This window comes from Ranitomeya variabilis, chromosome 2 (genome assembly GCF_051348905.1).
Source record: "Ranitomeya variabilis isolate aRanVar5 chromosome 2, aRanVar5.hap1, whole genome shotgun sequence".
Classification (NCBI taxonomy): Eukaryota; Metazoa; Chordata; class Amphibia; order Anura; family Dendrobatidae; genus Ranitomeya; species Ranitomeya variabilis.
Window position 1 is genome coordinate 596,765,708 of NC_135233.1, and position 15,385 is coordinate 596,781,092.

General features: G+C 45.5%; 1 protein-coding gene across 1 annotated transcript in view; it reads left to right on the top strand.

The window, feature by feature from the left end:
• SNTB2 (syntrophin beta 2) overlaps window positions 1–15,385 on the top strand; it is a 37,619-nt gene that overhangs the window by 21,368 nt on the left and 866 nt on the right. The window contains exons 4-6 of the mRNA XM_077288495.1: window positions 1,028–1,170; window positions 13,006–13,202; window positions 13,778–13,959. Coding sequence (XP_077144610.1) covers window positions 1,028–1,170; window positions 13,006–13,202; window positions 13,778–13,959 — 522 coding nt within the window. The remainder of the gene's footprint in view (window positions 1–1,027; window positions 1,171–13,005; window positions 13,203–13,777; window positions 13,960–15,385) is intronic.

The following is a 15,385-nucleotide window of genomic DNA, read 5'->3' on the forward strand; positions in this document are numbered from 1 at the left end:
CACTCACCGGCCACTTTATTAGGTACACCATGCTAGTAACGGGTTGGACCCCCTTTTGCCTTCAGAACTGCCTCAATTCTTCGTGGCATAGATTCAACAAGGTGCTGGAAGCATTCCTCAGAGATTTTGGTCCATATTGACATGATGGCATCACACAGTTGCCGCAGATTTGTCGGCTGCACATCCCAAAGATGCTCCATACAAGGCAGGATGGATCCATGCTTTCATGTTGTTTACGCCAAATTCTGACCCTACCATCCGAATGTCGCAGCAGAAATCGAGACTCATCAGACCAAGCAACGTTTTTCCAATCTTCTACTGTCCAATTTCGATGAGCTTGTACAAATTGTAGCCTCAGTTTCCTGTTCTTAGCTGAAAGGAGTGGTACCCGGTGTGGTCTTCTGCTGCTGTAGCCCATCTGCCTCAAAGTTCGACGCACTGTGCGTTCAGAGATGCTCTTAGGCCTACCTTGGTTGTAACGGGTGGCGATTTGAGTCACTGTTGCCTTTCTATCAGCTCGAACCAGTCTGCCCATTCTCCTCTGACCTCTGGCATCAACAAGGCATTTCCGCCCACAGAACTGCCGCTCACTGGATTTTTTTTCTTTTTCGGACCATTCTCTGTAAACCCTAGAGATGGTTGTGCGTGAAAATCCCAGTAGATCAGCAGTTTCTGAAATACTCAGACCAGCCCTTCTGGCACCAACAACCATGCCACGTTCAAAGGCACTCAAATCACCTTTCTTCCCCATACTGATGCTCGGTTTGAACTGCAGGAGATTGTCTTGACCATGTCTACATGCCTAAATGCACTGAGTTGCCGCCATGTGATTGGCTGATTAGAAATTAAGTGTTAACAAGAAGTTGGACAGGTGTACCTAATAAAGTGGCCGGTGAGTGTATATGTATGTATATATATATATATATATATATATATATATATATATATATATATATATACATACATAAACATACACACACACGTAAACAGAGACTTGTGTACTGACCTTCATTATTTTCCACCTCAGATCTCTCAGGACGATGGACGGGCTTTATGGCATGCTATGCTTGCCGTTGTTTCCCAGAAGGATTTTCTTCTCTTTGAGGCAATGCCCAAGACTCGGGAAGAGTGGGCGCACCCCAAGCAGAAGCTGCCGCTTATCTCCACAAGGTAATATCATGAAAATGTAGCTTTGGAAACACATGGAATTCATTACTGCATGTGTGATACTTCAGAGCCGCATTCACAATTCTGCTAGTTTTTGGCATTGGAAACCATTGACATGACTGTAAAGTGCTCTGTGCACCCACTGAATTGGATAGGAATGCTGGGAGATTTCTGCTCTGAACCCTGTAGAACTGTTAACGCATCTCTAATAGAGGTTGAGATTTTGCACAAGATTAGTAATATATGTATTAATAAAGTTGCAGAACTTTTTTACGTAGCTTAAACTTGAATAGAAGTAGTTTTTAAAGGTAGACACGCCCTTTAACTGACATGTACATATTTATGTAGGCTAAATTACCGTTAATCGCAGTCGGACCACCAACAGTAACAAGAACTGGGCTCCTCATCTTGAATGCAGCAGAGCAGCACATTCAGGACATCTGCTCTATTCATTGTCTATCGGATTGCTAGAAATAGCCGAGCGCTGTACTTGGTTTTCTCTGGGAGTCCCATAGACAATGAATGGAGCAGCGCATTGCAGACAGGTGTATACACAGTCATCATATACATATTCACTACAATTACAATATCTCACATCGTGGCACTTACGCCTTACGTAGGACCATCCAGGACTGTCCCCAAACTTATTAGCAACAGCCTTTTATGGGTCGGATTTGTTTAAACCATGTGTGGTGCACGGATTGTCCCGGCAGAATTGGGGCTGTTGGTAGGTATGGGTATAGCACTTTTTTATTTCGTTCTTTTAGAAGGCATTGTTCAGTTTCTACCTATGTTTTATGTTTGCCCACGATTGGAGCGTATAAGGACGGGGACTGTCATGTTCTTGGGTGACCGATGCAGTTAACATAAAGGGTTCGTCCACTACTAGAAAATCCCTTTTAATTGTCATAGGCAGGTGGAAGATATTTACAAAAAAAAAAAAATATATATATATATCTCTTCTCCTGTACCAGCGCTGCTAGTCCGTCTGCCGGGTCCAATATCCAGCATGTGAGTAAGGGCTCATTTCCACTTGAGAGCAAAAAAACGGTAAATCATGCGAGTGTCATGCGATTTCTTTTTTATCACAACATCCGTATGACAGCCGTATGCAATCCGTGTGCAATGCGATTTTAACATGAGCTTTTACATACAGCAGTTCTCTGACATTTATACATCGTTTTACAACGAAATGTTCTTAAAAACACACACACACACATATATATATATATATATATATACTAGCTGTACTACCCGGCTTCGCCCGGGTTAATGACTGCTGTTAGCAAAATAGAATGTGTTAACAAAAATTTATTCTGCACACAAAAACCACAAAACAAATAGATAGAAATGTAATTATTAAAAGGCAAAAACTAAGCAAATAGAAGCATTTCACAACATATATTAGCTTTGTTATACTGAGAATGTCTTTGTTGCCTATATTAACCAATCAGAGCTCAGGTTAATTAACTGTAGCAAAATAGAAGCTGAGCTGTGATTGGTTGCTATTGGCAGCCTGATAAATCCCCAGCCAACAGGAAGCCCTCCCCCCTGGCAGTATATATTAGCTCACACATACACATAATAGACAGGTCATGTGACTGACAGCTGCCGTATTTCCTATATGGTACATTTGTTGCTCTTGTAGTTTGCTTATTAATCAGATTTTTATTTTTGAAGGACAATACCAGACTTGTGTGTGTTTTAGGGCGAGTTTTATGTGTCAAGTTGTGTGTGTTGAGTTGCGTGTGGCGACATGCATGTAGCGACTTTTGTGAGATGAGTTTTGTGTGGCGACATGCGTGTAGCAACATTTTGTGTGTTGAGTTGCATGTGACAGGTTAGTGTAGCAAGTTGTGTGCAGCAAGATTTGTGCATGGCGAGTTTTGCGCGTGGCGAGTTTTATGTGTGGTGCATTTTGAGTATGTGCAAGTTTTGTGTGAGGCAACTTTTGCATGTGGTGCAACTTTTGTACATGTGGCAATTTTTCTGTGTGTGCAAGTTTTGCATGAGGTGAGTTTTCCATGAGGTGAGTTTTGCACGTGTGGCGAGTTTTGCGTGAGCCTAGTTTTGCATATGGCGAGTTTTGCATGTAGCGAGTTTTGAGTGGTGACTTTTGTGTTTCGACTTTTATGTGGCGAGGTTGGTGTGTGTGTGTGGTGAAATGTGTGCTGAGGGTGGTATATGTGTTCAAGCACGTGGTAGTGTGTGGCGCATTTTGTGTTTGTGTTCATATCCCCGTGTGTGGTGAGTATCCCATGTCGGGGCCCCACCTTAGCAACTGTACGGTATATACTCTTTGTCGCCATCGCTCTCATTCTTTAAGTCCTCATTGTTCACATCTGGCAGCTGTCAATTTTCCTCCAACACTTTTCCCTTCACTTTTTCCCCATTATGTAGATAGGAGCAAAATTGTTTGGTGAATTGGAACGCGCGGGGTTAAAATTTCACCTCACAACATAGCCTATGACGCTCTCGGGGTCCAGACGTGTGACTGTGCAAAATTTTGTGGCTGTAGCTGCGACGGTACAGATGCCAATCCCGGACATACACACATACATACATACACACATTCAGCTTTATATATTAGATATACCTGTATGTAATCTCCTGTATATAGTATATACCTGTGTGTCATCTCACCTATATATAGTATATATCTGTGTGTCATCTCCTGTATATAGTATATACCTGTATGTCATCTCCTCCTATACATAGCATATACCTGTGTCATCTCCTCCTGTATATACTATATACCTGTAGGTAATCTGCTCCTGTATATAGTATATACCTGTGTGTCATCTCCTCCTGTATATAGTATATACCTGTATGTCATCTCCTCCTGTATGTAGTATGTACCTGTATGTCATCTCCTCCTCTATATAGTATATACCTGTGTGTCATCTCTCCTGTATATAGTATATATCTGTGTGTCATCTCCTCCTGTATATAGTATATACCTGTGTGTCATCTCCCCTGTAAATAGTATATACCTGTGTGTCATCTCCTGTATATAGTATATAGCTGTATGCCATCTCCTCCTGTATTAGCCCTCGTTCACACGTTATTTGGTCAGTATTTTTACCTCAGTATTTGTAAGCTAAAATGGCAGCCTGATAAATCCCCAGCCAACAGTAAGCCCACCCCCTGGCAGTATATATTAGCTCACACATACACATAATAGACTGGTCATGTGACTGACAGCTGCCGGATTCCTATATGGTACATTTGTTGCTCTTGTAGTTTGTCTGCTTATTAATCAGATTTTTATTTTTGAAGGATACCAGACTTGTGTGTGTTTTAGGGCGAGTTTCGTGTGTCAAGTTGTGTGTGTTGAGTTGCGTGTGGCGACATGCATGTAGGGACTTTTGTGAGATGAGTTTTGTGTGGCGACATGCGTGTAGCAACTTTTTGTGTGTCGAGTTGCATGTGACAGGTTAGTGTAGCAAGTTGTGTGCAGCAAGTTTTGCGCATGGCGAGTTTTGCGCGTGGCGAGTTTTATGTGTGGTGCCTTTTGAGTATGTGCAAGTTTTGTGTGAGGCAACTTTTGCATGTGTTGCAACTTTTGTGCATGTGGCAATTTTTCTGCGTGTGGCAATTTTTCTGCGTGTGCAAGTTTTGCGTGTGGCGAGTTTTGCACGTGTGGCGAGTTTTGCATGTGGAGAGTTTTGCGCGTGGCGAGTTTTGAGCGGCGACTTTTGTGTTTCTACTTTTATGTGGCGAGGTTGGTGTATGTGTGGTGAAATGTGCACTGAGGGTGGTATATGTGTTCGAGCACGTGGTAGTGTGTGGCGCATTTTGTGTGTGTGTTCATATCCCCGTGGTGGTGTGATTATCCCATGTTGGGGCCCCACCTTAGCAACTGTACAGTATATACTCTTTGGTGCCATCGCTGTCATTCTTTAAGTCCCCCTTGTTCACATCTGGCAGCTGTTAATTTGCCTCCAACACTTTTCCTTTCATTTTTTCCCCATTATGTAGATAGGGGCAAAATTGTTTGGTGACTTGGAAAGCGCGGGGTTAAAATTTCACCTCACAATATAGCTTTGACGCTCTCAGGGTCCAGACGTGTGACTGTGCAAAATTTTGTGCCTGTAGCTGCGACGCCTCCAACACTTTTCCTTTCACTTTTTCCCCATTATGTAGATAGGGGCAAAATTGTTTGGTGAATTGGAAAGCGCGGGGTTAAAATTTCACCTCACAACATAGCCTATGACGCTCTCGGGGTCCAGACGTGTGACTGTGCAAAATTTTGTGGCTGTAGCTGCTACGGTTCAGATGCCAATCCCGGACATACATACATACATACATACATACACACACACACACATTCAGCTTTATATATTAGATATATATATAATGTCAGTGAGACACATACAGAGATAGATAGCAGAAAAGCCGGTAATTCAATTGCCGGCTTTTGCTGTCTCCTTCCCAATCCTGACAGAATATGAGATCTGGTTTACATACAGTAAACCATTTCATATCCCTTTTTTTTTTTTTTTTTTTGCATATTCCTCCCTACTAATGTAAGAAGTGTTTGTGTGCAAAATTCGGGGGCTCTAGCTGTTAAAATAATGTGATATATTTTATCATTGGACCAGGGTTGGGTAGTGGGGGGAGCGGTTGGGAATGGGGAAAGATTGTGGGGTAGTTTGGTGAAAATTCTGTGATGTTCTGAAAACTTTAATAAAAAATATCTGATTAAAAAAAAATAATAATAATAAAGGGTTAAATCACGGAAAAAACTGACGTGGGCTCCCGTGCAATTTTCTTTGCCAGAGTGGGAAAGCCAGTGACTGAGGGCAGATATTAATAGCCTAGAGAGGGACCATGGATATAGGACCCCCCCTGGCTAAAAACATCTGTCCCTAGCCACCCAAGAAAAGGCACATCTGTAAGATGCGCCTATTCTGGCACTTAGCCTCTCTCTTCCCACTCCCGTGTAGCGGTGGGATATGGGGTAATAAAGGGTTAATGCCACCTAGCTATTGTAAGGTGACATTAAGCCAGGTTAATAATGGAGATGCGTCAATAAGACACCTATCCATTATTAATCCAATACTAATAAAAGGTTAAAAAAAACACACATTAGGAAAAAAGTATTTTAGTGAAATAAATACACATGGTGTTGTGATAGTTTATTATACGCTCAGTCCAATTGAAGACCCTTGTCACCTGAAACAAGGTTTTTTTTCTTTTAACTCAAATTTTTATTAAGAATAACATTACAATTGACATGTTACATTCTTGTTTTCAGTACAAAGTTGCCTCCCCAATAAGACAGCCCACCTTGTTTAATAGCTCCACACTCAAATCTATAGGATGACTATCCCCTCAGTTAGGACCATAGGCCACGTGTTATGTTTTCACCAATTCAGGGTCTTGATTCACCCGGTCTCTATAACAAACCTATCCCATGGCAAGCCACGGAGACCACAGCTTATCGAACATTTCAATTTTCCCCCTTTCCAGTTTCAGGCCCTGCTTCACATATTGGAGGAATTCTCTTCTTGAAGGCAGCTCGTCCTTAATCCAATTTCGCGCTATTACCTTCTGGGCCATATACAGCAATCTGGCAATAGCTGTCTTCAGGTTGTTATCCACTCCAATCTCATCCACGCACCCCAACAAGCACACCATCGGGTCCCTTGGCACCGTGCATCTGTATGGTCCTTCAACACGACTCAAAACTACCAACCAAAAAGCAGCCAGTCTCGGACACATCCACATCATATGAAATATGTCTGCATCTGTAGATTTACACCTCGGGCACTCAGAATCATCACGCAAGCCTGCCTTATATAACACCTTCGGAGATTTGTAAACTCTGTGTATTACATAAAGCTGTGACAGCCTATATGGTTCGCTCAGAGACAGCCGTGGAACCCACTCCAGCACAGACTCCCAAGTTTCATTCTCCATTGGGCCCAGATCCCTCTCCCACTTAGCTCTCGCCAGTATTGGAAACCTTAAAGGGAACCTGTCACCTGAATTTGGCGGGACCAGTTTTGGGTCATATGGGCGGGGTTTTCGGGTGTTTGATTCACCCTTTCCTTTCCCGCTGGCTGCATGCTGGCCGCAATATTGGATTGAAGTTCATTCTCTGTCCTCCAGAGTACACGCCTGCGCAAGGCACCATCTCATCCTCCGCTGCCCTCAACCCATCAATCGCTGCCTTCTCTGCCTCTCTCGACTTCCGCTTACATCTACTAATGTCTCTAAACAGCAGCCCTCTTAAGTACGCCTTCATGGCTTCCCATACAGTAAGAGCATCTACACTCCCATCATTCAGCTCAAAAAATTCCACCAACTCCCGTTTTATCTTATCTAGATCTATACTGTGCAGCCAGTTAGGGTGAATCTTCCACTCTCTCATGTTCACGGCCCCTGTCCCCATCGGCCGAAACTCCACCTCAATTGGACTATGGTCTGAGAGGGCCCTAGGTGAATAACTCACATCCCCTACCATCGTGTCCAACAGACGGTTGCCCAGTGCCAAATCTATTCTGGATAGAGTACCATGAGCCGGTGAATAACATGAGTACCCCCTTTCCCCAACATGTCTAACTCTCCATAGATCAGTCATACCCACCTCACGAATATAAGTCCCTAACGTAGTAATGTGTCCCACTGTCCTATTCTGGGAGTTTTTATTTTTATCCCAAAAGTCATCACATATATTATTAAGATCCCCAATAATTAGAAATGGTATCGGGCCCCAGCGTTCCACCCTCTCCAGCGCCTCTCTAATTTTCTTACTTGAGTATGGAGGCGGAATATACATTGCCGCTATACACATCAACACTCCATTTATTTTGCATTGCACCACCACATACTGACCATCCACATCCTCCTGTACCATCACCTCTTCATACTGCACTCCCACAGGTACCAACACCGACACCCCCCTAGAGTACGTAGAGAAGGTAGAATGGTATGCCCTCTGTATCCAGCGCCTGTTCAATACATCCACCTTTTCCCGCACTAAATGTGTCTCCAGCAGGCATATCATTGAGACCCTCTGTTCTCGAACATACTGCAGACTTGCCGCCCACCGAGTTTTATCCGCTAGGCTTCTTACATTCCAACTCAATATTTTAATGCAGTCCCCCATCATACGGCTCATCATCCTTCATAGTATCCACTTTTCCAAGTATGAGCTGTCTAATCCCTGCCACCCCCCCTACCAACTTGCCCCCCTAACCCACCCAATACAACACATTCTTCCTCTCATCAAGTGTGGGGCTCCACCGCCCATTGCGAACACTCTCCCTTACTTAACCCTCTCCATGCGCCTCCCGCTGCAGTAACAATCCGAATTTCCCCCAGTTTTTGTTTTTTCCAACATTCCAACTTAAACGTAGAGAAATTACCAAACCAATTTGCAGTACCCGGCGTAACCCACCTCCCCCATACTTATTAATCGTTACTATCCCCTCCGGTCAATCACTCAATATGGCACAGCCGAGCCCTCAACCGCTGCTCAACCCTTTAACCAATGTGCCATTAAACGCAAATCCCTCCTCCAGCAACAGAGAAACAACTCCCGTCCGGATCTCGCCGAGATGTCAATCGCCCTTTCCTTTAAGTTTTTTCGCATTAGTATCAATCCACTGGGTAGCGTCCTCTGGTGTCAGGAAAAAGTGGGTCTTATCAAAAGCTACCAGTCTCAACTTTGCGGGGAACAGCATAGAGTATGGCACTCCTAGTTCCCTCAGTCGTCTCTTAACCCCAGTGAATTTCATCCGTTGTTGCTGAACTGCAGCAGAATAATCCGGGTAGATGGCAATCTTTTGACCTCCAGCCGTCAGATCCTCCATTTCTCTAGCCTTCCTGAGGATAATGTCTCTGTCCCTGTAGTTCAGTATTTTGGCAAGCATGGTACGGGGATTCGCTCCTGGGGTAGGGGGCTGCGGCGGGACCCTATGAGCTCTTTCAACAGCAAATATTTTTGTCAGCACTGTGCCCCCAATTTTCTCCAACAGCCAGCTTTCAACAAACTCTGTGGGGTTTCTCCCCTCAGTCTTTTCAGGCAGCCCCACTATACGTATATTATTCCTTCTGGATCTATTTTCCAGATCCTCATTCTTGGCAGCGAGCTCTGATATTGCTTGGGCGAACTTTTTCTCAGCTTTTTGCAGTTTAACTATGTGGTCTTCTGCCGTGCTCACCCTCTCCTCCACCGCTCCCATACGTCTGTCCATCTTTTGCAGGGCTGCATTAAAGGGAACCTGTCACCTGAATTTGGCGGGACTAGTTTTGGGTCATATGGGCGGGGTTTTCGGGTGTTTGATTCAAATATTGCCTTGCGCAGGCGTGTACTCTGGAGGACAGAGAATGAACTTCAATCCAATATTGCGGCCAGCATGCAGCCAGCGGGAAAGGAAAGGGTGAATCAAACACCCGAAAACCCCGCCCATATGACCCAAAACTGGTCCCGCCAAATTCAGGTGACAGGTTCCCTTTAATCTGTGCTGTGTCCCCTTTTACCTCCTGCACTTGCAGGGCTAGGGAATTCAAGGATTGCTGGCACGAGGATATCAGCACAACAACGTCTCTGAGGGTCGGCTCCTCTTTCTGCATTAAGACTTCAGGGCCCCCTCCTTCCACCTCTGTACCTCATGCTTTGCAGCCAGGACTGTATCCTCCTCCTTATCAGCTCCAGCTCTGGTCCCTTGCTCTGCCTCCTCTGCAGCTTCCACTCTGGCATACTGCTGAAGCTTCGCCACCACCTCCATACGCCGTTGACATGCGGCGTTCTCCCTGTCAGCTTCTTCTCTGACCTCGGTGCCATCTTGGCTGGCTCCTGCATCACCAGCACCTGCATCCTTCTGCCTCCGTCTGGTCATTGCCTCTGATGCCGGATCCACCACTTAGCACCGCTTTGCTCCCCAGACCTTCAGCTAACCGGTTTGTGGCAAAAAAAAGTCCAGTAATCAATGTTTGCACAGGATATTTTTCTCTTTAGCAGCGGGAGCACTCTTCCTGTGTCCACTCACATGGCCAGCTAGGACACGCCCCCCTAAAACAAAGTTAAAATAAAAAAACAACAATATTCCATACCTCTCTGGCATTACAGTCATGTCCCACGCTGTAAATCCATCTGAAGGGGTTAAATAATTTTACAAGCAGAAGCTCTGCTAATGCAGCTGTTGCTCCTGCCTGTAAAAACTGGGGAATGAATGGAATGCAGGAGAAAGTAGCTACCTAGACCCTTGCTGGCATAAACTCATATGAACTGTAGCATGGGAATTTTTCGGAATATTTTCTCACGCTCGAGTTCATATGAGGTTATGCCAGCAGGGGGGCACAGCACCGCAAGTCTAGGTAGCTACGTTCCCCTGCATTCCATTCATTCCCCAGATTTTACAGCAGGGGTGGCTGCATTAGCAGGCTTCTGGCTGTAAAATTATTTAACCCCATCAGATGGATTTACAGCGAGGGACATGACTGAGCATCGGAGAGGTATGGGATATTGTTGCTTTTTTATTAACTTTTTTTCAGGTGGCAAGGGTCATCAATTGGATTGAGCGTATAATAAACTATTACAACACCCTGTGTCTTTATTTCATTAAAATACTTTTTTCCCAATGTGTGTGTATTATTAACCCTTTATTACTATAGGATTAATAATGGATAGGTGTCTTATTGACACCTCTCCATTATTAACCAGGCTTAATGTCACCATACAATAGCAAGGTGACATTAACCCTTTATTACCCCATATCCCACTGCTACAGGGAAGTGGGAAGAGAGAGGCTAAGTGCCAGATTAGGCGCATTTTACAGATGTGCCTTTTCTGGGGTGGCTGGGGGCAGATGTTTTTAGCCAGGGGGGGTCCTATATCCATGGTCCCTAGACCAGAGTGTTTTTTTGTTTGTTTTTCATGATTCTATAATTTTTTCATCAGAATTGAGTGATTCCATAATTTTTCCCCTATGCTTGGTTAAAAATAGTAACCATTACTGACTGCCACATTTTTTGTTCTTGATTTCTTGTTCTTGATGAATGGGAAGCAGGGTGACCTGTAGTTACCTTGAGTTGCGGTTATGCGCCCTCTGCTGGATGTCCTCATGAACTGGAGCCTTGGAATTTTTCCCACACTCGGGTTCATATGAGGACATCCAGCAGGGGGCGCCTCACCGCGACTCAACGTAACTACAGGTCACCCTGCTTCCCATTAATTCCCCGGGTTTTTACAGGCAGAAGCGGCTGCATTAACAGGCTTCTGCTTGTAAAATTAGTTAACCCTTTCAGATGGATTTACAACGTGGGACAGAACGACGGAAGGTATGGAATATTGTTTTTGTTTTTTTGAAACTTTGTTCCAGGTGACAAGGGTCTTCAGGTGGATTAAGAGTCTAATAAAATATTACAACAACATGTGTCTTTATTTCATTAAAGGACTTTGTAATTATGTGTGTGTTTTATTAACTATTTCGTACTATTTGATTAATAATGGATAGGTGTCATAATTGACGCCTCTCCATTATTAATCTGGCTTAATGTCACCTTACAATAGCAAGGTGACATTAACCCTTCATTACCCCATATCCCACCACTACTCGGGAGTGGGAAGAGAGAGGCCAAGTGCCAGAATAGGCGCATCTTCCAGATGTGCCTTTTCTGGGGTGGCTGGGGGCAGATGTTTTTAGCCAGGGGGGCCAATAACCATGGTCCCTCTCTAGGCTATTAATATCTGCCCTCAGTCACTGGCTTTCCCACTCTAGCGGAGAAAATTGCGCGGGAGCCCACGCCAGTTTTTTCTACGATTTAACCCTTTATTTTAACAGCTAGAGCCACCAAATTTTACACAAAGACACTTCTTACATTAGTACTCAGGAATAAAATAAGGGATATGAAACGGTATGTAAACCTTGTCTCATATCCTGTCGGGTTTGATAAGGAGATACAATTGCCGGCTTTTGCTATTACCGGCTTTTCTGCTATCTATCTCTGTTTGAAATATAAATATATACATATATGTGTCTCACTGACACATACACACACACACACACATATATATATATACAAAAAGAGCAAAAGAAGGCAGCACTCCAAATACTTTTCAAGGTGACAAAAGTGAGATTTATTCAGCCCACATCTCTGTGCACTATACTATGTGTAGACATTTATTTTATCTATTCTATTCTAACATGTCAGTGTGATTTTACTGTACACCGCACTGAATTGCCGGCTTTTCAAAGAACAGCACTCGCATGGTCCGAGTGCTGTGTGATTTTTTTTCTCACACCCATTGACTTACAGTACATTGGTGAGTCTCGTCCGAGAATCGCAGCATGCTGTGATTTTTTTTCTCAGTCCGATTTCAGCTGAGAAAAAAAATCGCAGATGAGATGTCACCCATTAAATAACATTGGTCCGAGTGCAATCCGATTTTTTTATCGGATTGCACTCGTCCGTTTTTCTCGCAAGTGGAAATGAGCCCTAATACAGACACTCAGCGGGCGGGTGACTTTAAATTTTTTTTCTACTTTCCGTAGCCTAATAATAAGGGTTTTCCTGTAGTGGACAACCCCTTTGATATGAAATCTATCCTTTTTTAGAGGTTTTATTTCTGCAGCAAGATCTGTGCGATTTTGCTATGGATTTTCCCACAAACTGGAATCTGTTGTTTTTGGCAATATCTGTAATTTTGCTAGAAATAGCACCACTTTTGGTTTAAAGGCAGTGTCTGGTATTACAACTCAGGGCGGGCAGTAATTCCACACACAGCCAATAGACCAGAATGGCTCTACAGTCAGATCTTTCACTACCTAGTATGTTGTATAGTTGTGTTATCGTGTTGGCCATGTATCACTTTGTCTTTTTCAGGTTGGTGCACTCGGGGCCAGGGCAAAACTCGCCCTCTCTAGGGCCACATCTAACATTCGCCACTCGTACAGGGCATCCTCAAGGAATCGATATGCGCGTTTTCCGCGTGGAGAACCAGCGGGATCTTTCCGCCTGGACGAGAGCGTTGGTGCAGGGGTGTCACGCGTCAGCTGAACTCACGAGAGAGTTCACAATTAGTAAGTTTTTTTTTTGTTTTTTTGCAGAATGTGGAGTCGGTTCCACATAACTGTGCTTGCTGTCAATAAATGAGAAAATTCATGTTAACGTGCACAGGGGTCAGAGTTTTCCAGGTCTCTACAATAGGTGCAGTTGTAGCAAACTCTCAGCTGTGAGAAGTATCGGCTAATGGGGAGGATCTTTTCTGTTTCTTGTATGTATCCTAGTAGACTCTTTAAATTTAGGCCAGCCTGAATTATAATCGCTGCTAATGAATATTCCAGTGCACATCCTTCTATCTTATGGCAAGATTCTTTATCCTGCAAAGGATTTAGCAATACTGTCCGAGTTCCCAGCATTCTGTCATCACCCCTTATTTAACATAGGGAGGATTTGACTAGGAAACTATTTCCATGACAGAAATTGTGGGTCCCCTTGAAGACAAATGGAGCGTGTTATTGGCCTTCTTATCCTTTTACCCTCTTGTATAATATATAATTCGCAGATGGATAAAACAATCTCCAATATTCAATGTACAAATACTCCTGATGTCCTAATGTATCACATAACACATTGCTATGCTACCTGTCACCAGGCTGCTCTCTACGCGGGGAATCAGTGTCTCTCTCCATCCATTATGACACCGGATTCACATTGTGCCGGGGAGGCCCTTCGGGCCCCGTCATGTACAGATACCCGTTCGAGAAGCTTCGTATGTCAGCAGATGATGGGACCAAAAATCTTTATCTGGACTTTGGCGGACCAGAAGGAGAACTGGTAAGAGATGAGTGTATTAATATAACAAATATTTAGTATATAACATTCTAATAGAGCATCTGTACCTGACCCCCATAGACAAACGCATATGTAGCCCTGCTGCAAATGGCGCCTCTGGTCCCCAGGGTCTGCCCCCTGATTGCGCTGGCTGCTGGTCCCTAGTCTCTGCCCCCTGATTGCGCTGGCTGCTGGTCTCTAGTCTCTGCCCCGATTGCACTGGCTGCTGGTCCCTAGTCTCTGCCCCCTGATTGTGCTGGCTGCTGACCCTCCAGTCTCTGCCCCCTGATTGCACTGGCTGCTGGTCCCTAGTCTCTGCCCCCTGATTGCGCTGGCTGCTGACCCTCCAGTCTCTGCCCCCTGATTGCACTGGCTGCTGGTCCCTAGTCTCTGCCCCCTGATTGCGCTGGCTGCTGACCCTCCAGTCTCTGCCCCGATTGCACTGGCTGCTGGTCCCTAGTCTCTGCCCCCTGATTGCACTGGCTGCTGGTCCCTAGTCTCTGCCCCCTGATTGTACTGGCTGCTGGTCCCTAGTCTCTGCCCCCTGATTGCACTGGCTGCTGGTCTCTAGTCTCTGCCCCCTGATTGCGCTGGCTGCTGACCCTCCAGTCTGCCCCAATTGCACTGGCTGCTGGTCCCTAGTCTCTGCCCCCTGATTGCGCTGGCTGCTGGTCTCTAGTCTCTGCTCCCTGATTGCACTGGCTGCTGGTCCCTAGTCTCTGCCCCGATTGCACTGGCTGCTGGTCCCTAGTCTCTGCCCCCTGACTGCGCTGGCTGCTGACCCTCCAGTCTCTGCCCTTTGATTGCGCTGGCTGCTGACCCTCCAGTCTCTGCCCCGATTGCGCTGGCTGCTGACTGCCAGTCTCTGCCCCCTGATTGCGCTGGCTGCTGACTCCCAGTCTCTGCCCCCTGATTGTGCTGGCTGCTGACCCTCCAGTCTCTGCCCCAATTGCACTGGCTGCTGGTCCCTAGTCTCTGCCCCCTGATTGCACTGGCTGCTGGTCCCTAGTCTCTGCCCCGATTGCGCTGGCTGCTGGTCTCTAGTCTCTGCCCCCTGATTGCACTGGCTGCTGGTCCCTAGTCTCTGCCCCCTGATTGCACTGGCTGCTGACCCTCCAGTCTCTGCTCCCTGATTGCGCTGGCTGCTGTTCCCCAGTCTCTGCCCCGATTGCGCTTGCTGCTGACCCTCAGTCTCTGCCCGATTGTTCTGGCTGCTGACCCCCAGTCTCTGCCCCGATTGTGCTGGCTGCTGACCCTCAGTCTCTGCCCCCTGATTGCGCTGGCTGCTGTTCCCCAGTCTCTACCCCCTGATTGCGCTGGCTGCTGACCCTCAGTCTCTGCCCGATTGTTCTGGCTGCTGACCCCCAGTCTCTGCCCCGATTGTTCTGGCTGCTGACTCTCTAGGCTCTGCCCCGATTGCGCTGGCTAC